The sequence below is a fragment of the Neofelis nebulosa genome, chromosome 7, assembly GCF_028018385.1.
Source record: "Neofelis nebulosa isolate mNeoNeb1 chromosome 7, mNeoNeb1.pri, whole genome shotgun sequence".
Taxonomy (NCBI): domain Eukaryota; kingdom Metazoa; phylum Chordata; class Mammalia; order Carnivora; family Felidae; genus Neofelis; species Neofelis nebulosa.
The window spans coordinates 74,836,205-74,860,114 of NC_080788.1; the positions used below are offsets into that span (position 1 = coordinate 74,836,205).

General features: G+C 50.8%; 1 protein-coding gene and 1 long non-coding RNA gene across 22 annotated transcripts in view; one reads left to right on the plus strand and one right to left on the minus strand.

Moving 5' to 3' along the window:
- Nucleotides 1-6,922: 6,922 nt before the first annotated feature.
- The window catches only part of LOC131516984 (uncharacterized), a 30,799-nt gene continuing 13,811 nt past the window's right edge, over nt 6,923-23,910 (plus strand). For 2 of the 12 annotated variants that reach the window (XR_009264315.1, XR_009264318.1), the window contains exons 1-2: nt 10,373-11,505; nt 20,847-21,031. This is a non-coding gene — a long non-coding RNA (uncharacterized LOC131516984). The other 10 variants (XR_009264311.1, XR_009264319.1, XR_009264317.1 and 7 more) reach the window with 9 other exon arrangements.
- The window catches only part of ZFHX2 (zinc finger homeobox 2), a 31,818-nt gene continuing 25,787 nt past the window's right edge, over nt 17,880-23,910 (minus strand). For 9 of the 10 annotated variants that reach the window (XM_058738567.1, XM_058738573.1, XM_058738565.1 and 6 more), the window contains exons 9-10: nt 20,330-23,782; nt 17,880-20,075 (exon numbers count right to left, since the gene is read on the minus strand). In XM_058738567.1, the coding sequence (XP_058594550.1) occupies nt 19,096-20,075; nt 20,330-23,782 (4,433 nt within the window). In that variant the 3' untranslated portion in view covers nt 17,880-19,095. The remainder of the gene's footprint in view (nt 20,076-20,329; nt 23,783-23,910) is intronic. The other variant, XM_058738574.1, reaches the window with a different exon arrangement.

Here is a 23,910-nt window from a genome sequence, read left to right on the forward strand (position 1 = left end):
CTTAGCAAAGCCCTTGGTAAATAGTAGTTGACTAAGATTTGTCATTGAAAGGAAATCCGCTTCTGAGGGTCTTGGTGAAGTGCGTTGCATCATTTGAGAACAGAAACTCCCTCAGCTCTTATATGTGTCTGTAGTGCTTTAGGATCCTTGGAGGGAAATGGTGAACTAAATGCAGATGCCATCATTAGTCCGACCATGCCATTAGGAAACCTTTGTCCCATCATGAGATGTGACATGCCTATGAGTTCAGTCTAGGCCACTTTGGGGTAGAGGTGAGTATCTTGAACCATGAGTCAGAAGGCCTGGCTTCCACTCCCACTTCTGCCGTTGCCAGCTGGGTGAATCTGGGGGAGTTGGCCTTGCAGTTGCTGCGTAAAGGGAATTACATCTACCCTACATTAATATAGTAGTACCCCTTTATCCACAGTTTCATTTTCTGAGGTTTCAGTTACACGCAGTCACCTGCAGTCCAGAAGCAAGATGATCCTTCTTTTGATGTACCATCAGGTCAGTACTGGCCTAGTGCCGCATCACAAGGTCTGTGTCATTCACCTCACTGTTTCATCTCATCAATAGGCGTCTTATCATCTCACATCATGGCAAGAAGAAGAAAGGTAAGAGAGACCACATTCATGTAACTTTGAGTATAGTCTATTGTTATAATTGTTCTATATTATTATCAGTTATTATTGTTCATCTCTTACTGTGCCTAATTGATAAACTTTGTCATAGGTGTGTATGTATAGGAAAAAACATGGTATGTGTAGGGTTTGGTACTGTCTGTAGCTTCAGGCATCCACCGGGAGTCATGCCAATGTATCCCCTATGGATAAGGGGGGGCATATGGAACAGAAAATTTCCAAAGCAGAGCTTAAAGGATAATGTGTTCCTATCCACAAAGGTACCCTACTCAGAAGCATTCACCCTCTAAAGTATCCCTGCTCTATAGATGAAGTAATGAGGTCTAGAAATGCTAAATGACTTGCAGATTATGTTTTGAGCTGATCATATCTTTGTTTCAGAGAAAGAGATCTTTGCTCAAATGTCACCTTCTCTGTGTTTAAAATTGCCCCTTGCTCCTCCTTCTGTACACACCCCAGCTCCCTTTCCTGCCTTATTTTTCTCCCTAATGTCACCACAAATTAACACTGGGAGAAAAATAAGAATAACACTAGGGAGAGAAATAAGGCACATACTTCATATATATATATTATATATCAATGTAACGAATCATGTATACAGAGATGGCTTGCCTGCTGGACATTGCCTGAGGGGGCATTTCAGAAGCAGAGGAAAGAGATGTGATGCAGTGATTAAAGTTGGCCCTAGACATTTGAGCCATCAGCTCTGTCTTCTGGCTGAGGAGGGATTCTGCCAAATAAATGGATCTTGGAAGCTTGCTTAGCTGGTTTCAGCTTCTAGGTCAAGAGTAAAGCTAGTAATAGGTAATGTTTGGAAAAAGAGATCTGAGAAATAGGGCTCTTGGGTTCTTTTGCTTTTACACTTGGTCCTGGGTTCTGTCATACTGGTGGTGGCCAAGAGGATCCTGGGGACTCAGCTTCCTTGGAGTGAATTTTCCTATAGGCTTGTCCAGTTAGGAACAAGGTTACTGTATTAAAGCTTCAGGTTTATGCAAGATGTAATGATTAATGAAAAAGGGATTATTTACTTATAAAAGGATTCTGGGCATTTGTGTGCTGTGGATGACAAAACCCTGGACTAAGCCTTAGCAGCCCTAGGTTCCAGGCTCGGCTTTGCAGCTAATTTTCTGGGTGATCTTTGGTGAGGCACTATACTTCCTTAAAGCTCTAGGTTTTAAGAATCGTGTAAGATTGCAGCTTTAAGTCTTGAAAGCCTATAAAGGAAGGAAGGAAATTACTGTTAGCATTTATTAGGTGACTCCTAAGAGCCAGCTACAGTGGAAGATGTTTTCATCAGGAAAATCAGCTCATTTAGCCTTCACAACCATTGGAACCATTTTACGACCATTTTATAGATGAGGGAATGAGGCTCAGGGATTTGTCTTCAGAGGGTCGGTAATGTTTTCAGGGTTCTGGGTCTACTGTGTGGGCTCCTACCTTAGATGTGGGTCTTTGCCCTCAAGAGACTTCCAGGTAACCCCACCCTGGCTCCTCCTTGGTTCAGTGCTGCTTGTCCTAGCATGATTCTCTACTGAACTTTAAGGTGAATAAGTAAATTGTTTTTGTTATTCAGTGGCATTAAAAGGGGGATCATGAAACACAGCAGTCCTAAGCAGTGTTTTCTGTGTCAGCAGCCTGCAAGGCATAGATTAGAGTGGTCCCAAGATCTTAGCTTTGTCCAAACACAGCAGGTCTCAACATTTGACCTGTCGACCTCTTCTTCTTGAAACTCTTCTCTCTTGGCTTCTAAGACACACTCTCCCATGTGTCTTTGTATCACTCTGTTCCTTCTTGGTCTCTTTTGGCACAGGCACCTCTTCCACCCCTTATATGTTAAGATATCTTACTAGTCTGCCTCTTCTTTACTTCTCACTCAGCATTTTCTCCCTGGGTGATAGCATTCATTCCCAAGGTTTCAACTCCACCAATTGCCTGTTAATTCCTGCATCTCTATCTTTGGCTCAGATTTCTCCCTTGAGCTTCCAGCTCCTCTATTCAAAATATGCTTGATGGAACACCTGGCTGGCTCAGTTCTGGTAGAGCCCACAACTCTTGGTCTTGGGGTTGTGAGTTCAAGCCCCACATTGAGTGTGGAGATTAATTAAAAATAAATCTTAAAAAAAAATCTACTTGATGGGTGTGTCCACCTGGATGATCTAAACAAACTTTAGCTAGACTTCTAGCTTCAGACTTGTACTTTTAGCTTAATTTGTAAAGTCACCTCCATTTTTTCCTCATCAAATCTACTTTTATTCACTCTCCCTAGTAACTATTTCCACTCTCTTCTTGATTGCCAAGCATGGGACCTGAGCATCTTTCTCGGGATTTTTTTTCTTCACTCACCTCTATATACCACCAGGTAAGGAAAGCCGATATTAACTCTCCTATTACCACTGTTTCTGTTCAGTTTCTAGTCATCTCTGACCTCAACTAGCTACAGCCTCCTGTTATCCCTGCCTCTGGTTTCGTCTCCATTTGAATCTGGCCTCCAGTGAGCCTCCACAGTAATCTCTCTGAAGCACATATCTTACCCTCATCTCCTGCTTAAATCCTTCCATTGCTGTCAATAGCCTTCAGGGTAACATTTGCATCTGCAGATGTGGTATATGTACGTGAAGGTGCTTTCTGCTCTGCCTTCTGCATATCTTTGCCTTCTCCTTTATGCTGTGTAACAGCAGTCTGCTCATAGTTCCTTGTGTTCATTAGCTAAATGATAGTGAAATAGCAAATGTGAGACCCACTGGACTGGAAGTATCCCAGACTCAAAACTTCTAGAATAGGATATCAGGGAATGAACTTAGCTAGGGAGACTTAAAGTTTCTCTGAGGGTATGTGTAACCCCAGTGACTTTTCTGCTCTTGATTCCGAGTCCCAGCACTGTCCTGAGATTCAAGAGACTTAGACCTAGTCTTGAATCTGTCATTTAGGGCAACTCCCACCCCATTTCTAGTCCAGAATCAGTAGGTGAGCAAGGCAGTTAGGAGAATGGGCTCTGGAGCCCAGGCTGCCTGATTGGAAAGGACTCCAGCAGCTGGCTCAGTTCTGACTCAGCTCCTTTTCAGTCCTTAGTGGTGGAATTAAATTATGACTGAATAACTCAGTCTTCCCTATCTCTGGAATGGGCAGGAATAATGCTTGCCTCCAGCAAGTTTCCAAAGAGTGGAAGATCCAAAGAAGAAAGAGAAAGAACAGAGGTGAAAGAAGACCTAATGGGTATTCCCCATCCCATTTTGCCTCCTCCACCTAGATGCTTTTACACATAGCATCCCAGAGCCTTCATCTTGTTCCTAGGACCCTGGGACAACCATGCTATCCCTTCTTGCTGCTGACTTGTTTCCATTGTCCCAAGTTCTATCTTAGACGATCCAAGAACCTCTGTGCTGAGGTTTGATTGATGGTGATGATGTCACCCCTTTGGGAACATCTGCTTAACAGTCACTGTTCCTGGACAGAGTTGCCCTAAGAAGTAATGCCCTTGGTGGCGGAACATTGAGTCCTCTTCAGTTCTGATCATGAGAGCCTGTCTTGGGCAATAGTCCGGCACTTGGAAGCACTCCAGCTGAGTTGAGTCCCCGGCCACTCGCCTGGTTCGTGCTAGATTTCCCCACATAAAATAGACAGAGGGAGATACTTCCATCATTCTAGACATGCTCATTTTCATCTGTTTACTTGCTAAGAGGAGATATTTAAACTTAGCACCTAATTTCTGAAGAAGCTATCAAAAATAGAAGGTTCAGAGTTAGGACATTCTGGGACATGGCTTCACCTTAGCTCCACGCTGCTGCCATCCTCTACTTCCTCGGTTTTTTCCATATTTCTCTAAGTGCTGTTTTAAATTTTTGTAGCTCTATGGAAAGAAATTGGCAAGCCTTACAGATCCATTTCTTTTGGTCCTAATCCTAGGCAGAGCCATATCCTGGAGTTAGGTAGAATCAGAGCAGAGACAGCATTAAGGCTCACTTAATAAGTCCCCTCGCTCTCTGTCTGCACCGAAGTTCCTCACAGTGTGGCCCAAATAACACCTGTCATGATAGTCATCTTGAGGGTTGGGGAAAGTTGTTAAAAATGCTTCCCTGGTTTATTGAATCAGTCTCTGGAAGGTAGCCTAGTAGTAAGTGTTACAAGCTTATCAGGTGATTCTTATGTTTACCCAAGTTGGAGTATCATGGTGTTAGAAGTTGGACTTTTAGTCTGGGATGGCCTGGAATGGGGTCCTGAAGTATGGACCAGAGGTGACCTGACTGAGTGCAAGTCGGGAAGGTGCTTGGGTTCAGCATCTCACTTAAATATCAGGTTTTCCTGAGTGGCATGTTCTTTAAGGCTATGATGAGAATGGAGGAGGATATGGGGGCATCCACCAGCCATCCTGCTAGAAGGTAGAGAGCACTGAAATGGCAACCCATCTCTCCCTGCTCCCATCCCCAAATGTGAGGTTAGTCAGATAGGTCTGATCAAAACATACACCATTCTAACCTTAGCTTCATTTTTTCAACAAATATTTATTGAGCACCTTCTATGCGTCAGGCGCTGTTATTGGTGCTTGGGATACATTCACGAATAAAGCAAATATCCTGACCCTTGTGGAGTTTACATACCAGAAGTAAGAAATAGAAAATAAACAATATACATAATAAAGTCAATTATATGTTAGAAGGTAATAGATGCAAGAGAAGAAAATAAAGAGTAGAGCAGGGTCAAGGGGCTGGGTGGGGGAAGTGTCTGTACTAAATAGGGTGATCAGGTAGGCCTCCTGGGCAAAGAGCACCTGTCTAGGGAAATGCACACCAGCACAGAGAACAGATAGTACAAAGGCCCTGGTGTGGAGAGCAGATCTGGTACAGCCTTAAGTCTAGGGCTCAAGGTCTTAAACCATTTTCCTAGAAAACTTGGTCCTATGACCCTGTTTGCGTTTGGGTGTCAGGCCCTAAAAGAAATGTGCTCTTTTAAATTTTTTTTTTTTAACATTTATTTATTTTTGAGAGACAGAGCAAGACAGAGCATGAGTCCAGGAGGGGCAGAGAGAGGGGGTACACAGAATCCAAAGCAGGCCCCAGGCTCTGAGCTGTCAGCACAGAGCCTGACGCAGGGCACGAACTAATGGACTGCAAAATCATGACCTGAGCCAAAGTGGCCGCTTAACCGACTGAGCCACCTAGGTGTCCCAGAAATGTGCTTGCTCTCTTAGAAGTTGTGCTAAACAGTTGAATTAGAGAAGGTTAATGCTGCACTGAAGTTTAGGTACATTCCCTTCTCTTTAATGCAAATACTGGGAAGTTAAGTGCCATTGAAAGCCTGGCAGAGATGGGACTAGAGTATAGGCCCCTTTCCTGTTCGCCATTGTTAGACTTTTCTAGACAGCTTTGTTTAAGACTAACCCTCCAGAAGAACAAGTCAGGACAGAGCATGAGGAGTCAAAGTAGGCTGGTTCATGTTGGGGGCTGTAGAAGGGGTAGGCTCTGAGGATTTCATCTACCCCAAAGTTTCTGGGCCCCTTTGTTTTTCCCTCTGCCTAGTTTCCCTGCCCCCCAGGGCCATCACTAACCATATCTCCCTCTTCTTTGCCACTAATGGTGGGAAGCTTAAGAGAGTAGTTGTCAAGCAGAGTGATGGTTCTAGAAGACAATATACAGTTTATCAATATTGAATTTTGTAGCTCGCCTCTGCCACTACCATTGTAGGGAGCCGGCCGGGCTTGGCAATGTTATTTGATAATAGAATAATCATCATTTATATCGCAGCTCTGGAGAGCTTCTGCTACTGACAGTGGCTTGGTGCCTGGGTGTTAGAGAGGTAAAACAGGCTCCAGAAGGGAAAGTGAACCGGGTTGAAATCCTTGGCCCTGGAAAGCTAGACTTTGGCCTCTGTCACTGACCACTGAGAGGGGGTAATTTAACAAAGATGGCACCCAATAAAAGCAGCCCCAAAATGCTTTCTTTAAAAATGTGTCCTATGAGAACATCTAAGTTTACCTCTGGCTGTCTAGTTGGGTAATTGACTCTGCTTTGTCCTCCCTTTATTAGATGGTCCCTCAGCTGGAGGTGTAGCTAGCAAGTGGACAGTGGGTCACACTCAAGTGGCTCTGTCAGCCCAGGGCCAAAGGGTTATCCTGTCAGAAACATGGGAAGAAAGGAGGAGATGGGGTTAGCAGACGCGTTCATAGACTTTTAGAGCTCCAAAGGAAGGACCTCATCATTCCTGGATATTTTTTTTTTTTTAATGTTTATTCATTTATTTTGAGAGAGAGAGAGAGAGAGAGAGAGAGAGAGAGAGAGAGAGAGAGTGCATGTTCCACCCAGGTGCCCCATTCTCAGATATTTGGATGTAAATCTTTTTTGGCAAATCAAACTTGTATTTCACAGCTATTCTCTCTTTAAAATGGGGGTGGTGAGTATCTTGTGAAGAGAGTCATCAGTCTTGTGAAGTTGTTGGGGCCGGGGTGGGTGTGAAGTGGGATGGATTTCACATATAGGACCCAGAAAGCAAAAGCAATTCAGTAATGTTCTTCGACATTTGAAATAAGCTGGACTCCACCTTTCTCCATTGTTTCCAGTTCCCTGAAGGGCCTTTCAAGAAAAGAGGGGCTCACACTGTAGCAGGAGGGTGGATATTCAGAAGCTCAAGGAGGCTGTGGGTCCTGGAAGGTCTCTGAAGCTGGCTCCAGGGTCTCCTCACTAGTGAGTCATGTGTCCCTGCAACTTGAAGACAGCCTGCCCTCTCAAAGACTCTGATGGAGAAGTTAAGTGACCTCAGGGACTCCATATGCCAAAGTGAGAAGGAGAGGCAAAGGGAACGTTGCTAAGAATACAGTAGGAAATGTCCCAGGAGGCATTTGGGGTTTCTTGGCCAGAATAAGGTTAAGGTCATGAGAGAGTAGAATCTTTGGGTTGAAAGCAATAGTATATGGGGGCAGGGGGGAGCAGGGACAGGGCACCCTAGAAGACAAGTTCTGAATCCAGGGTATCAGGAGCACTTGGGAGCTTTTGTAAAACACAAACTCCTGCCCCCATCCCCACTTCCACAGAAAGATAGGTTAGACTCTCCAGAGGCAGGGAAATGCTGCAGGGTTTCAAAGGTGGGGGTGAAGAGACGGGGCAACGGGGGAAAAAGACTAGGCCTGGGCCTTAGTCAACAGAGAGAAGGAGTCTGGGTGCAGCTCTTTTAAGAGCATATGTAACTGATAAATCCTATGTCGGGCTGGTCCTAGAGTTTTAAGTCCTCTCCTATTCTAAAGGTCAGGAAATTCTGGTCCTAATGTCAGTGCTGTCATCTAGTGGCTCTGTGATCTTAAGCAAATCACTTCACCTTTCTGAGTCTCAGTTGCTTCTGTTGTAAAATTAAGGAATGGTTGCTAAGGTCTCTTTCCAGCTCTGAAAGTATAAGTCAATGGTGCTAAAGATTGTTATGGCTTCTCCATCATGAGCTGGTGTATCACATTCAGAAGACCAGAGCCTAGGTGCTCTTCCTTTCTTTGTGGACTGTTGGGATTCAGCTGACCTGGGGCCAGCTAGTCTGTCTGCCAGCTTCCAGGCCAGAGCCATGCCTAATTACTTGATAGAGCTTTCCCCAAAGTGGAGCACTGCTTCTGTGTGAATAGAATTAATTAAATTAGAAAATATAAAATAAGGGTTCCATGGCCCAATGAATTTGAGTATCTGGGTTAAACACATTTAACATTTTCTTTTTTCTCAGGACTTCTCAGAGCATCAACAAACCAATATGCATTTTGAATCTCTTAAAGGGGGAATAAATGGAATTTCCCAAACAAATTTGATCGTGGGATCCACTTTTCTAAGGAGCAACCCTTAAAAACAGCAACAACTCCAAGTTAGATGGTCCTTACTCACTTTTTCCCCAAATTCTTGACCTTCAAGATGGGAAGGAGTGTTTCCACTCTTCCTCCTCTGGAATCCCAAAGGCAGTCAGTCTTTTGTCACAGTCTCCCTAGCGCAGCCTTGCAGGCAGTGCCAATGATTTTTGCTAATTGCTATTGAATTCCCATTGAATTGACACCCCTCACAGTTCCCCATGTCAATCCCCCATGCCTCCCTGCAGCAGATGCTCACAGATTGCCCCCTTTACCTCAATATCTGAGAGGTAGAGACAGACAAGTCAACATGGGCTCCTCTGAGCCCAGAGCTTCCTCTTGGTGGCTTGGTCTGAGGATCACTGTGGCTGGATTGACAGGTAGTAGCTGTTGATTCTCTGGTTTGGGGTTAATTTTCTATAAGAGACAGGAAGAAAGCTGCTGGAGTCCTTCACCTTAGGAATATATACGTCCTGGGATGGAAAGGTAAGCTTGGTGAGAATTGGCTCTGTCTTATTTGGGCAGGAAAGGTGGGTTGCTCTCCTTTGGACTCCGTTTTTACACCCCATTTTCCGTGTTCATATCTCATCACTCTGCCCTCTTTCTCCTTCATCCTTCTTTTGGGTTCTTTTCATCTTCCCCCTGCTCTTCTAAGCAGACTGGCTCTCCTTCCTCTTCCCCCATCCCAATCTCCCAATCCCCTCTTCACACCCCCGCTGCCCTCCCAGCCTGGCAGCGTGCCCTGTAGGAATGTTAATTAGCATTCACGATTTAATTAATTCAGTAGCTAATTAATGATGGGGGGTGGAGAGCTGGGGTGCCGGGGAGCTGGGGGCTGGAGGTGGCAAGGAGAAAGCGGAGGCTGCAGAAGGCATCGCAGATGGCTGTGTGGTGGCTGGCACAGTGCCCACCGCCATGGATGCAAACACTCACACGCACGCACACGTACGTACACACACACATACACACACACACGCACACACCAAAAAAAGGAAAGGGTGATCGAGGAATAAAATCAAAAGCAGGGAGAGAAGGGCACAGGGGCCCTGGGAACTGGGGGTGGGGAAGGCTCTAGATCTATTTGAATCTGCTCCGGAAGTGGAAGAGGAGAAAAAAAAAAGAAACCACCACAGGCGCAGAGAGAAGAGAGCTCTCCCGATACCCCACCCCACCCCCACCCCACCCCAGCCACCCCTCCTCCCTGGCATGGGATTCATGGGCACCAGCTGAGGACAGGGTCCCCTCCCTCTGCTTGCCATAAATATTGGCACCGAGGACCCAGACTCAGAAGGACAGGACATTCCCAAAGAAAAAAAATTTTTTAAGTTGCTTTTTAAAATATACATGTATATATATTTTTAAAACATTGCACCCGTTTTGGTATGAGGGCGAAGGCGAGTGAAAGAAGGTGGCTGAGCCAGGAGGAGAGAGCACAGATGGCTTGGTGGTGGTATGGTGTGGTGAGTTGTGGGGAGGAGAGGGGGTCTGGCAGAGGTTGGGGGTGGGCGGAATGAGGACCCTGTTTTCTTCTTTTCGGTTTGCTGTGGATGAAGGAGGGAGAGAGAAAGAGAAAGGGGGTGGGGAGAGAAGCGAGACAGATGGCAGAGTGGAGAGGCGGCAGCCAGTGCCGGCACTGCCCAGCCTGGGCGGACCCAGCTCCCCCCCCCCTGCCAGCTTTCCAAATGCCACCCTTCCCCCATCCTCCCCTCACCCCATCCCCCCAGCTTGGCACTGATCTCCGAGAGAGAGGGAGAGAGGCTGGGCAAAGAGCATCTGTTCCCTCCATTCTCCCAGCTCTATCGGCTGCCAACCTAGGGCCATCGCCTGCCTCCATCACCCCTCCGCCCGCCTGCCCGCCCGCCTACCCACCCAATCCCAAACGGGTGCTGGATCAGGTGCCGAATCTGGCTGCCTCCTCGGGTATACCCGTCACTGTGCATTGCTGTGTGTCTGCCACCGCTGCCTGGCACTCATGGGGCCGTGTGTATGTGTGTGTGTGTGTGTGCGCATGTACATGTACGCATAAACGCGTGCTGTATGTGAGCCTCCTGGGCATGGGTGGGGGTTGGCACTGCGGTTGCCAATCTAGTGTCCAACCAGAAGGACAGGGGGATGGAGTGGAAGGAGGGGAGAGGGTTGAGGCCTGGGAGGGCAGAAGAGGGTGCATGAGTTGCTTCATGCTGCCTGCTTACACGCATTGGCACTGCAGCTGCCACCCTTGTGCCCGCGGAGATGGGAGGAAGCGAATGGGGAGGGGGACAGCCGCAGGAGTCCTGGTGGTCTGAGAGGGAGACTCGGTACCTGGGAGCCATTGGCATCACACCCGTCAGGCTGGTGCCCCGAGCTGGGGCAGTGGGAACAGGGGCCCCAGGAGGCAGAGAGGAGGGGCAGAGATGTGTTAATGATGTTTCTGTCCCTCTGGAGCTCAGCTCTGAGAAACAGTTGGACTATGAGGTAGTTAGCCTTCTTCTAGTCTGGGAAAGTGAAGTGGTGGAAAGAGTAGCCAGGGAAGTACCAAGAAAGTGTCTAAGAGCAGGAGAAGGGATCGTGCCACTGCTCCCTGGGGGAGCTCCTCAGGGTTGGCCTTTGTGAAAAGCACGGGGATGTGGGCGTGAAGCAGTGGGTGCTGGCACTGCCCATGGAGCCTGGCAGAGGCTCTGGCATTGTGTGGAATGGAGGAGGGTAGAAGTGCCTCTTGCCAATCTGGTTGAGAATGTTGCTGTGCCAGAAATGAGAAGGGAGGTGAGATGGTGTGTGTGTGTGTGTGTGTGTGTGTGTGTGTGTGTGAGAGAGAGAGAGAGAGAGAGAGAGAGAGAGAGAGAGAAAGAGAGAGAGAGAGAGTTGTTTGGGAGAACAGACTTGTTTTCTGCCAGGACCTCCTTCCTGTTCCCTCTTAGGCATGGGGAGCGGAGCGACAGACGGAGAGAGGCTTGAGGACACAAAGGAGGAAACATGCCATTGCCAAGACCCCAAGGAAGAAGGACAGAGAGCGCTGGCAGTCCTGTCTGGCCCCCAGCCAGTTTCCTGCTGAAGATGGCCAAATCCTCTTGCCTGGTCTGTGTATGTCACCGTGCGAGCATGGTGGGAGCGGGGGGGTGGGGGGTGGGGGTGGGGTGGCTTGCTTGCTGAGTTGGGATCTAGAATGGGAAGGGTACCTTTCTGTGGATCTCGTTTGGACTTTCCACTCTAACAAGTGAGGTATCTGATTTTCTCCCTGGTGCCTTCCTCTCCTCCCCCTCCCTCCACTCCACCCCTCTTTCATCTCTCTATCACCATCTGGGTCCTACTGCTTGGCACCCAACCAACTAGATGCCGCCACGCTTGGTAGTGCTGCACTGGCATGTGAACAGTGTCTCAGATCCTGGCACTGCGGCAAACCCAAAGCCGCCAAACAATGCTCACGACCGCCACTTGGCGGCAGAGGGAGAGGGGGCAGCGCACATGGGCACTCCGGGCATCAGGCGGAGCTCTGCTGGGGAGTGGCATGAGATGGCACCCTCAACAGCTTGCTGCATCGGTACTCGCCAGCCAACCTCAAGTAGACACCCACCTCCCTCCTACCTAACTGCCTCCAAGAAAGGGATTTAACTGCTACCACAGTCAGTGTTTGAGTAGCTATTTCAAGGGAACCTGGAGAACAGAGGGCCAAGGGCATAGGCAAGAAACCAAATCCAAGGCTCCAGGCCAGTGGCCTGTATGCCTCTCTGGGCAGTGAAGACAGAGAAAATGCTAGCAGGGCAAATGAAAGCTGTAGAGAGGACAGCCAGCTATGTTGTCACAAAGCTGGTGCCAGAAGAGATTAGAAGAGAAGTAGGAAGGAGGGACCCTCAGGCCTTGCTGTTGGTTGTGGGGTGGTTTATCCCCGTATATATTTTGTCTGCCCTATGCCTTGTGATTGGCTGAGCTGTGGTTGAGATGAACCAGTTCTTCCTCCCTCATTAAAAGGTCCATATTCAGTAACAGTCCCAGGAAAATGAAGAGGTGCTCTAGGCCTAAAGAGGTAGATAAGTATAAGAAAAACAAAGGCACCTGGGACTTGTCCTTCCAGAAAGAGTGTTTGCGGAGATTTAGGAATTTCTCAATGGCACCGCAATTAGGTAGAATTGGATAAATGTCCATGTCTTTGAAATTCACCCCTGAAAGGGAATCCACAGATCAGCAATGAACCCTCATAGAGAGGAAGGCTCCTAGAAGGAGAGTCCCCAGCATCTGTGGTGACACAGACCAGCCCTATGCCTTCAGAGGCAGTGCCTTTGGCAGTGCCATAAAACTGCACCTTGGGCCTCGATCTGGAAGAAATTCCAATAGGTTGGGCTTTCCTTGCTTTCTTAGTAGCCAGAGGCTGCGGATTAGTAACTAGGAGGATCTTCAAGTAGAAGATTTGGCTCTGGGTAATGTTGGGGGAGGCTGGGTGGGTCCGATGGAGGAGAAGACCTGCCCAGAAGGAAATCAAACCATTACTATGTTACTGAGCTGCTTAGGGTTGGGGGGAGTTCTGGTTTCAGCATCTCTGGAAGTGGATGCCAGCTTCAGAAGAAGGGAGGTGGTTTCCACAGCAGAGGAAAAAGCAGGGAGACACTCAGCCGAATGGGTGAGTGGATGATGTTTCTTGTCTCCTGTTCAAGAACAGCCTGTTGGCAGAAGACACAGTCAGATTTCCCAGATGTTGGAGGTGGGGGTGATGGCAGGGTAATGAAGAAAACAATTCCGAGGTGATGCTAGGCGCCTGGTGGGAGCCCCTGGTGTAGCAGGATAGGGCCCTGGGTGCTGGAAAGTTCCAGGCAGGTCACAGACGTATATGGGCTGAGCAGCCCAAATCAGGGGTTCTTAAACTAATCTGAAATGTGTTTCAGGAATGTGCATTTTAAGCCAGCACAGGTGACCACGATGCGGGTGAACAGAACTTTGAGAAACTGTTTTAAGAGACAGCAGTCACCTTGTAGAACAGTTACTCTAGATTGGATTTCTCTAGGCTTTTTGCATCTTTCTTCTTCCTCCCCAACCATAGGCCTGTCTTTATGCTGCCATGCATGTGGGGTGTGTGTAAATGTGTTTTGGGTAGGAGCAACAGGAGGAATAGGATAGATTGTGAGGTCAAATCACGCAGGTTTAGCTTGTCAGAACGGTGCTTCTCCCTGGCAGTAGTTATCACAAAAGAATCCCTTAGGGAACACTTTCAAATTCTGATGGTAGGCCGCCCTTTGTTTCTGAAACTTTACCACTGAGAACCACCAGGTTAGGAGCATGGCCGGAAGATGGCTCTCTGTGGTCCAGCAAGATTTGTGTGGATTCTATGCTTGGTACAGGATGAATCCTAATTCTTCTTCTTCTTGGAGACAGATCTGGGTCCTGGGTAGTGGAAGGAGGGGTCAGCGGAGTACAGGGCCTAGCTGACTGTGGATACTTAGCAAGATGCAGACGATACTGTTGTTTGAGCACTCGGTGGGAATGAGCACAGTGTGGGTCATTCTTCAAGTCCAGGTGAAAAGCCATGGTACAAGGTTGAGTATCAGGGAAGGACTGTGGATGTGGGGCATGCTGAGCTCCTACAGATTACCCATTTCGGTGTTTTAGCCATTGTTTGTGTAAAAGTGTGTGTTTGCTTGGATAGGATTAAGAGTTAACCCCAGGAGGGCGCCTGTGTGGCTCAGTTGGTGGAGCATCTGACTCGTTTTTTTGTTTTTTTTTTTTTTAAGTTTATTTATTTTGAGAGGGAGAGAGAACATAAGCTGGGGGAGGAAGAGAGAGAGGGAGAGACAGAATCCCCAGCAGGCTTCGTGCCATCAGTGTAAAGCCCGACATGGGGCTCAAACTCACAAACAGTGAGATCTTGACGTGAGCCAAGATCCAGAGTCAGAGGTTAACTGACTCAGCCAGCCAGGCACTCCACATCTGACTCTTGAACTTGGGGCCATGAGTTAGAGCTTCATGTTGGGGGCAGAGGTTACTTAAAAAAAAAAAAAAAGTCAATCCCAGGTCACCTTTCCCCATCACCTTCCTTCTGGTCCACATAAGCAGGTCCAGCCTGCTTCCCCATGAGTTTCTAGCCAGACAATTCTCTGGCTGGAGAGCTGCAGGAAACACCAGGTTCAGACTACTGACAGGGAATAATGCCACTTACCCCTTGCTGTCCTTTGTGTGGAAGGTTGTCTGAGACCTCTGTATGATGGAGAATGACAGAGTGGGACCTCACCCAATTTTATGTTCTTCCTGTATAGTCTTGCCTGGGAATCACTTCCCATCGCTCCCCCAACTTGACGAGTCACGGTCTAGGTCTTCTATGGATGTCCTCTATCTCGCTTTTCCTTCATCTGCCCTTTTCACAATGTATATAAAGCTATAATCCTGCAGACTGGGTCTGTAGCCCTTCTTGTTGTAGCAAAGGTTTCCTTGGTATTTGGGGCATTTCTTCCTTAGTCCTAAATGACATCCTCACGGCTCACAAGTTTCTCACTAGTTGCTCCCAGCTGGTGGTTTGAGCTTTGCACCACAACCTAGAGAGAAAGGTTCCTCAGTGCCTACCCTTCCTATAACACAGGGTCCCAAACCAGTTTATTCCTGTGTTTCATGAGTTTTCCCTAAAGTTTCCTCCTGATTTCTCTTCTACCTCTCCCCTCCCTAGTGTCACAGTGCACAGAAATTTAAAGTCCTTTCCCCATGGATTATAACACTTGGTCACCCTTTCTGATACTGGTTACATTTCCCCCTGACTGTTCATAAGCTTTTCAAACCCACTGTTTTTATGTGAAGAAAATGAGTATGTCCTGGAGGGTGGTTCTACTTATGTGAAGTGTAGGTGATAGGTCTGAAGGCATGTCCTTTGTGCCTCTGTGCCCATGGGGCCCTTCCTTAGGGCATGTATGTATCCCTGTAGCTCTCTCCATGGTTTTGCTGCAGTTGCTGACAGTGTGTGTGCTTGTTCCATTGGTGCAGTTATACAGAGTTCTGTATTTCAGGTGCAAGTTCCTATATATATTTCTATTGGATGGAAAAATGCGTCTTAAAACAGGCTGGTGGAGGTTTGGGGGATTGGTGATCTGATTGTTAAGCCCTGAAAGTGACTAAGGAACAAATAGAAGGAATTAAGTAGATGGGTGCTACCATGGCTGGAATGGTTGGCTTTCTTGGTTCTTGTGCATGCTTCTGTAAGTACACTCCAGGGGCTAGAGAGCTGGAGAAAGAATGGGTTTCTTTTAGTGGTCCTATTGCACATTCTACCCCATTTGGCTGCTGCAGCTTCAGATTTTGCCATATTCTTGCAGAAGACTTGGAGTTCTGTTCCTAGTTGAGAATGGGGTACCTTAAAGCCATCCCATAATGATTCTGGTTTAGAGCAAAAACAGCCAAGCTCATTTCCACCTCCTGTGTCCTGGTACTGATCCTAGCGGTAAGTAGGGTAGACCAGAATTTGGATGCCTTAGGACCCATGTGTGTCAGACCCTAGGCCTTTGCCCCAGGCCGTGGAAGACCAATCATAGGAGCCATGGATTGAAGCTCACTTTAGGGTTGTTGGGGTGGAGCCTATACTACAATATAGCTGTTGATGTGCCAGGTGCTTGAGTTGGGTCTACTGCTCCCCAGGAGAAGCAGCACGACCTGGTGCTCACCTCTAGCATTCTGCATAGGGCCTACTGACTTCTGTCTACCAGAGTGGCCCACTGCGCATTTCTGAAGCAGGAGCACTGCTCCTGTGGACTTCTGGTCTGAGAATGGGGTTAGGGAGGAATGCTTCCGGGCACTGGGAACATGGAATGGGAAACCTAACTCCACAGTCAGCCTTGCTCTTTTGTCTCAAACTGCAGGGTTCCTGGTTAGGACAGTTGCTTAGAGTCAGTTGCTGTCTACTGCTATGCATGTACATGGTGTCTCCAGACCAGGGTATCCAGGTGTAAGAGAACATGTTTGAGGGCAAGAGGAGGAGGAGGGATATCTGGCTCTCTTAACTCCCACTAAAAATATACACAGTTCGAACTGAAGCCAACCTGTCCCGGTTGTGAACTCATAAAATGCATGACACCACACCCCTAATTATCCCATACCAGGTGTTTGCCATGGTTTTCTTTAAAATGTTTCTTATCTTTTTTTTTTTTTTTTTTGGTTTTCAACTTTTATACACAAGTCATATTCCCTGAAAGCACAGAGTGAAAAAGCTTCTTTCCTCACACATGCTGCTAAGAAAGTAGTTTTATACACAGAATCTCAACAGGAGAAGGTAAAGGATAGGGAAGGAGGGAGGGCGGGGTGCAAAAGAGATGCTGAGAGGTGGGAAGGTTGGCAGCAAGATTGAGACCACAGTAGGGCCTGCATTTATGCCTGACATCATCAGAGTGACTGGCTCTGCCCCACCCCAGTTTGCTAGAGTAGGAGCTTTTAATTTTAGAAATGGACCAGAAGTGCGATTCGCAGAACCTGTGGGCACTAGGGACTCAGCTGACTTTTCCCTCCCCCACTCTCCCCTCCCATCTTCTGGGCACATAAGCCACCGCTTTGGTATTAACCAGTTCACAGGGTGGAGTGACGGGCCAGGAAGTCAAAATCCTAGGGCTGACTGAATTGGTGTGTCTGCATATTAAATGGATGATGGTAGCGGAAGAAGCCTGAAGGGAGAAAGTTTGCAAAGAGACTCCCTTGAGAGGGGAAGTCTGGGGCAAGGGGAGTAGCAGAAATTACCTGGAGGACTAGGAGCTTTTGCAAGCTTTTCTTTGTTGAAATAAAGCACCTGCTTTTCTACCCTTTGCCAATTTAGCTGGGCTTTGGGGTGGCCAGTTACCACCTGATCCTGGCAGGAACAATGAGGTTAGAGGTGGGGGACTCTCTTCTAGCTCATTCCTCTTTCGTTGGTCCCCTTGGTGACAGCACCCTATCAGACATTCTTCACCTTGTGCTTCAGTCACCTCCTTGCCCACCCACCCCCTCATCTGTCATGAGCTCCAGAGCCGTGTGGGCCTCCCGGACAGCCTGACTCCTTTGGTGGCACCTCCAGCAGCTGCTGCTTGCCGGTGGGAAAAAAGGCAAGGGCAGAGGATGAGGGAAGAACACATATGGAGAGCAAGGGACCCCACAAAAGCAAGGAGTCCAAGAAGTGACCAGAAATGGAAAGGGAAATAGAAGGGTTTTGTGAAAGAAGCAAAAGGAAGTGGTGGTTAGCTGCACAAAAGAGAGGCTTACCCAACTGCCCTGTCCACCCCTTTCTTCCTTGGACCTCCGGGATACATCTGGTGGTACTGACTTTTCTAACTAGCAGCTAGGAATGAGGGGATGTTACCTGTCCTGATAAATACTCAGTTCAGGGGCAAGGGTAGGTCTCCCCCGTGTCTGAGCCTGTCTCCCCATTACCAGCCCCCACCTCTGAGGCTGGGCATGGCCAAGGCCAGGCTGCATGGCTTTCCATCTTGAGGATCACCAAACCCACACAAGGACTTAAAGCCATTAGATCTTCCAAAGACCAGTGGTTTAAAGAAACCCTCAACATGGAGGGGAAGGTAACACAAACAGGAAAAAAACACTTGTTTGATGGGAGACTTTTCAGTTTTTTTTTTTCTGTATTTTCCAAGCTTGTGTTTTACTTTAGTTCATTCCTCTGTCTCCATCTCTCTCCCGTGCACATGTGCGCCGTGCTCTCTCTCGCTGTTTTTTTTTTTTTTTTTTTTTGGTCGTGTGTTTCAGTTTTTTTTTTTTTTTTTTTTTTTTTTTTTTAAATAAAAGAACTTTGGATTTGCCGTTGGTGGGCAGCGCCGGTCCCGGAGGCTGGACCCCCACGTGGCAGGGCTGGGACAAGGGGCAGGCCCACGGCTGCTGAGAGGATCTCTGTGTTTAAAGCCTTTGAGAATAAGTTACTGCAGTTCCCAGGGTGCAGGGTGGGGGTTGGCAGAGGGGTTCCTGGCGGCGGCTTCCCCTAGAGTCCAGGCCGCAGGGGCTCCCCTGTCAGGCGAGGAGAGGGTTAGGAGGGAGGGGTGTGGGGAGAGTGAGCTGCAAGCGCTTCTCCCCCTGCCACAGCCTCCAGTTTGGTTCGAGTTTTGTGGGCTCCCTGCCCGTCCCAGGCTCCAACCTTGGGAGCCAACTGGGTATTTGGAAAGTTTGTGAGCTGTGTGACGCTCTAGACAAGGGCGTAAGGAGAAGTGGGAGTAGCAATGTTTGTTTTCCTTACCCCTTCTTTGCCTTGGGTTTTCTTTATTTTCTTCTTCCTTTTTTTTTTTTTTTTTTTTTTTTTTTTGGTGTTTTCTCAGTCAGTAGAACAGCATGGGATAACATGTACTTGTGTGTTTGCGGGGGTTGACTGTGTTTTGTGGGGGGAGGGTGACTGGGAATTCAGTGGGGAAAAGGTTGTAGGAAGATGGACTCAAGGATAGATCTTGTGTGTGGTGGGCAGGGCAGAGATGAGTGGACCATCAGGATGACAAAGTGGGTGTCTGTGAAGATGGGCAATGAGCCGCAGAGGATCAGTGTGTGTCTGGGGGCAGGGGAGGAGGCAGGACTCTGCTGGAGGTGGGGTGTGTGAAGCCCACTGAGGGTGGGAATTTAAAGATTCCCGTGAGGTGGGCGGAGCCGAGGGTTGGGGTGAGGGATTTGAGCTCCCACCGAACACCCCTTGGAGCAAGGGAGGGAGCCCTGAGGCCCTCCCCTCTCCCCCCCCCATCTTGGTTTGTCTGTTTATAAAGCTAGAAGTGTAGAGGTAGTAGTAGTTTTTGGGTTGGAGTCCGTGTGAGGTAATCTTGCTTCCTCTTTGGCAAAAGCCACGGCAGCCGTGGCGGCAGTGGCGGCGTTGGTGACGGTGATGGGTGGGCCCCCTGGGGGTGGGGCCGCCTTGCGCCTGTGGGCCGAGGAGCGCAGGTGGGAGGCCAGGGCTTCGTGCCCACTCAGCAGCACCTCACATGCCAGGCAATGGTAGGTGCAGATGGGCACCCGCAGTGGGGGGGGCACAGAACCCCCCGAGCCCCGCCCAAAGAAGCAGAAGGATCTCTGATGAGCCGTGGCCAGGGCCTCCCCATCAAATGCCATCTTGCACTGGCGGCACAGATAGCGGTGGGTCACATCCACGGTGGAGATGCCGGTACTGCCTGACAGCAGCTCATCCGCCTCCCCGGCCTCCCCCTCCCCTGGAGCAGGCAGTTCGGGCGGCTTTGGAGGCGCTGTGGCTGTGGGCTCAGGGGGCTGGGGTGGTGGCTGGAGGAGGGCGTTGGGGAGCAGTCCGATGAGGGTCTGAGGTATCACGGGGTTCATGGGAAATAGCCCCTTCTTCATGCCATAGAGCTGTTGGAAGTAGGCCCCCTGTAACTGGGGGCCAAAGACAGCTGGTGGTGTTGCCCCCCCTGTGGGGGGCAATGTGAAGGGCAGAAATTGGCCCCCCAGCAGGGCTGGGACTGTAGCCTTCAGTGCTTTGAGGTTCTTGAGGGCGTCAGTGGAGGAGTTGGTGGGCGCTGCAACTGGCTTGCGCTCACCAGAGACCTTGTCCCCGGAGGGCTCAGTAGGGGGGCCTGGGGCAGGGTCATTGGTGCCTGCTGTGGAGTTGTTAGTTTGTTCGGGCACAGGTCTCTGAGGTAAGGGGCAGCCTGGGCCAGCAGTCTGGACCACTGTGGTAGCAGGCAGGACTGAAGTGGCGAGGCTCAGGAGGCCCGAGGAGGCTGCAGGGCCTAGGAAGACGAAAGGAGGGATGAAGGGTTAGCCACCTACTGGCCTGGTGTCCATCCTGCCACCTCCAGCCACACCCTCGCCCATTCCCACCACCTAGCTGCCTTGCTCCCTTCCCTCCCTCCTCTCCCCCAAGAGCTTGAAACTAAGGAGGCGACAGGAGACTGGAGGTGGAAGAGTCCAGGAGGAAAAAGAGGGGCATGTCATTAGAGAGAGATGCTTTCTGAAGTCCAACCCCTCCCAACTGCCCACTCACCTGAATTGAAAGGAGCTAGGCTGCCCAGCGGGGGTTGGGCCAGAGCTGGACCAGACAAGAGGACCGGGGCCAGGCGAGGCAGGGCCGGGCCAGCCCCAAGGGGCACAGGGGCAGGTGTGGTGGCCGGTGGGGCCTTGGGAGCCGGGGGTGCCTCGGGTGCTGGGGCCAACTCGTAGCACTTGCTTTCACTCTTCAGTTGGGCTCGGACTGCCTCTTTGAGCTTGGCCAGGTGCTGGCGGGAAAAGAGATGGCCTCGGCAGGAGACATAGAAATCATACTTGACGTCACAGTAGGGGCAGTCAGTGCGCTGGGCTCCCAAGGGGCCCTCACCGCTGCCCCCAGCCCCACCAACTGCCGCCCCCTGCAGTTTGGCCTTCTTTTCCTTGGCACGAGCATTCTGGAACCAGACCTGGATGACTCTCTTGGGCAGCCCAATCTCCTCCCCCAGCACCTCGCACTCCTGCATGGTTGGGGTACGGTAGGCTTCATAGCAGGCTTTCATGATCTTCAACTGCAGGCTGCTCATCTGGGTCCTGTAGCGCCGCTGCCCCATTCCATCTGGAACCCCGACCCCACTTCCTGTTCCTCCACTGCTTCCCCCAGCCCCAGGAGACTCTGGTTCGGCCAGACTGGAAGCAGATGAATCGCTGAGATCCCCTGCAGATGGACTGCAAGCCTCGCTCTCTGGTGAAGCTTTAGAAGGTTCCTCTGTAGCCTCTTCCTCACTGGGTGGAGGGGGAGGTGGGAGAGGTGGCTCTGGTGTTGGGGTGGTGGCCTCCTTCCCAGGTGGTAGGAAAGCCAGGGGCCCAGCAGCAGGAGTAACTGGTGGGTAGGGAAAAGCAGGTGCTTCCCGCTTTGGGGCTTCCCTCCCAGATCCATCGTCTACCTTGCCCAACAAGAGGTTGAACTTGGGGAAGGCTGCAGGGGCAGGAGTGATGGGGGGCTTGACTGCTGAATTGGGCACCCCACCAGGGGTGCTTCGAAACTGGCCTTTCCTCTCCCGGGCCCTGGTGTTCTGGAACCAGACCTGCACCACCCGCTTTTTGAGTCCCACCTCCTCGGAGATGCAGTCAAGCATCTTGCGCGTTGGGTTGGAGTCTTGCATGTACCAACGGTACAGGATCTCCAGCTGCTCGGGCAGGATAGTGGTACGTAGGCGCTTGTCCCTGGGGGGTTCGCCCTCCCCTCCACCCCCTGCTTCACTGCCCGTTGGGGACAGGCTGCCCTCCTCATGCTTCCGTTTCAGCAGTGGCCCTGGGGCCGGTGGAGTACCTGCCACCAGGGGGCTTCGCTCCCCAAACACCAGCAATGGCAGATCTAGGAGGTGGGGTGCAGCACCGGGCTGCAGGGATGGCAGGAAGTGTAGCCGGCGGTGACTGGTCAGGAGGTCTTGGCTGGGGAAAGACATGGTGCACTGGTCACAAGTGTGGACTGGGGAAGGCGAGGGAGGGGCCCTCCCTTCAGGCTCTTTGCCTCCTGGGTTTGTTGCCTCTGCTTGGCTCAGATCTTCCCTGTCTGCAGGTTCAGGTGACGGGCCCCCGGGCCGTGCGGGGGTTTCCAGGCTCTGTTCCTCCTCTGCATCCTCCTCCTCTACCTCTTCTTCTTCTTCCCCCCTCTCTGCCTCTTCCTCCTCCTCTTCAGGGGGCTGGTCATCATAGCATCTCTTGAGGTGCCGCACCAACTCAAAAACACAAGAGAAGGTGGCATGGCAGCGCCTGCAGCCAGAGGCTCCCCCGCTGCCCCCTCCGGTCGGCACAGGCCCCCCCTCGATGGCATTTTTGCGTGCTTTCTGGCGGGCATTCTGGAACCACACTACTACCACACGGGTAGCCAGGCCCAAGAGACTTGCAAGCCGCTCCACTTCTCCGTCCTTGGGGTAGGCACTGGTCTCGAAGAAAGACTGCAGGGCTTGGGTCTGGAACTCTGTGAACTTGGTTCTGGAGAACCTGCGGCCTGCAGGCAGTAGGGGAGGCAGATTCCCTCTGGAGCTTTCTTCCTCCTCTGGTGGCCAGCGTCCTCCTGCCCGGCTTCGCTCCTCAGAGGGACGGGCCCCCCCTGCCTCAGACTCTGGGACCAGGAAGGGAGGGCCCAGTTGGGGAGCTGGTGAATCCAGGGACCCATCAGGAGGTTTGGGGGGCTCTGCAGGGGGTGGGTATAGGCTATCGTAGCTCTTTCGAAACTGAGCAGCATAACGGCTCAGGGCCTCAAAGGGCAGAAATCGGCGGTGGACGTGCTCCTCATGTGTCTTGAGGATAAGCATATTGGAGAAGAGTTTCCCACAGGCCCCACAGGCCAGCTTGTCTCCACCCCCCAGGGCCTCTGGTGGGGGTGGGGTCGGGGGAGGGGGCACAGCCTGCTTCCCCTCGTTGTACTGGATCACCAGCTCAAAGCCAAAGTTTTCTAGAAGGGCTTTGGCTGCAGTGCGGGCTGCTTCATTAGGCGTGGAGTTGGGGGGCGAGGCGGGCCCCGCCTCATTCCCCTCTTCTGCCATGGGGGGCCGCTCCCACTCCCGCTCAGCCAGCTCAGCCTTAGAGGGTGGGGGAGGAGGAGTGGCAGCTGGCAGAGACAGCAGGGGTGTGGGCCCAGCCAATGCCAGCTTGGGCCCCACCTTGAGGTCATGGAGGTAGAAGGGCAGGAGCAGCTGTTGCTGCTGGAGCTTAAGCAGTGATTCCGGCACCAGAGGGAAGGGGGGCAAGACTGGTGGGGTGAAGAGGGGTGCTGGGAATCGGTGTAGGTCCAAGGGGGGTGGGGGAGGCGACAGGAAGGGCAACCCAGATACGAAGCCACCAGGGTCAGGGCCCTTCTTCTCAGTGCCAGTCTCCCCCTCAGTCTCACCCTCCTTGGGCTCTTCTTGGCCACGCTCTGGCCCGTCGGCCTTGGTGTCCGTCTTGGTCCCCCGAGAGCGAGTCTGGTGCAGAACTGAGCGCATATGGATCTCTAGGGTGGAGCTCTGGTTGTAGGAGACTCGGCAGACAGTGCACTTAAAGGGCTTGTCTGTGCCAGCAGCAGTGGGAGGCGCAGCACCTGCCTCTCCTCGGGCAGGGCCGGACGGGTCAATGGCAGCCTTCTTCATCTTGTGCAGGTGGGAGACAGAGTTGTAATGGACCAGAAGGATATTCTTCTGTGTGAAGGACTCCTTACACACAGTGCACTTATAGGGCCGGGCAGGGTCAAGAAACTTGTCCAGGGCAAAGTTGGTGGTCTTCCGATAGGTCAGAGGGTGGCGAGAGTCAGATGGAGCTGGCTCTGCAGGGCGGGGCTCCCCCACACGCCCCTCTTCCTCCTCAGCCATGGTGGGTGGAGGGGCCAATTCTTCCGCCAGGACATCAGGCCGAGAGGCTGGCGATGGGGGTTGATCAGGGCTTCCTGGGGGCTTGTCTGGGGCCTGAGCTAAGGGCGGGGGAGGCTCAGGAAGAGGATCAGGACTGGCTTCTGGGGTCAGCTGAGGGCCTTCTGAAGGAAAGAGAAGGGTGCCATGAGAAGGTAACTGTCTGAAGTCAGACCCCACCCACCCCATATCAAGGACAACTGATCCCTGCCTCAGTTGTCTTCAGACCCTCTTGGTCCATGAAGCTCATGTC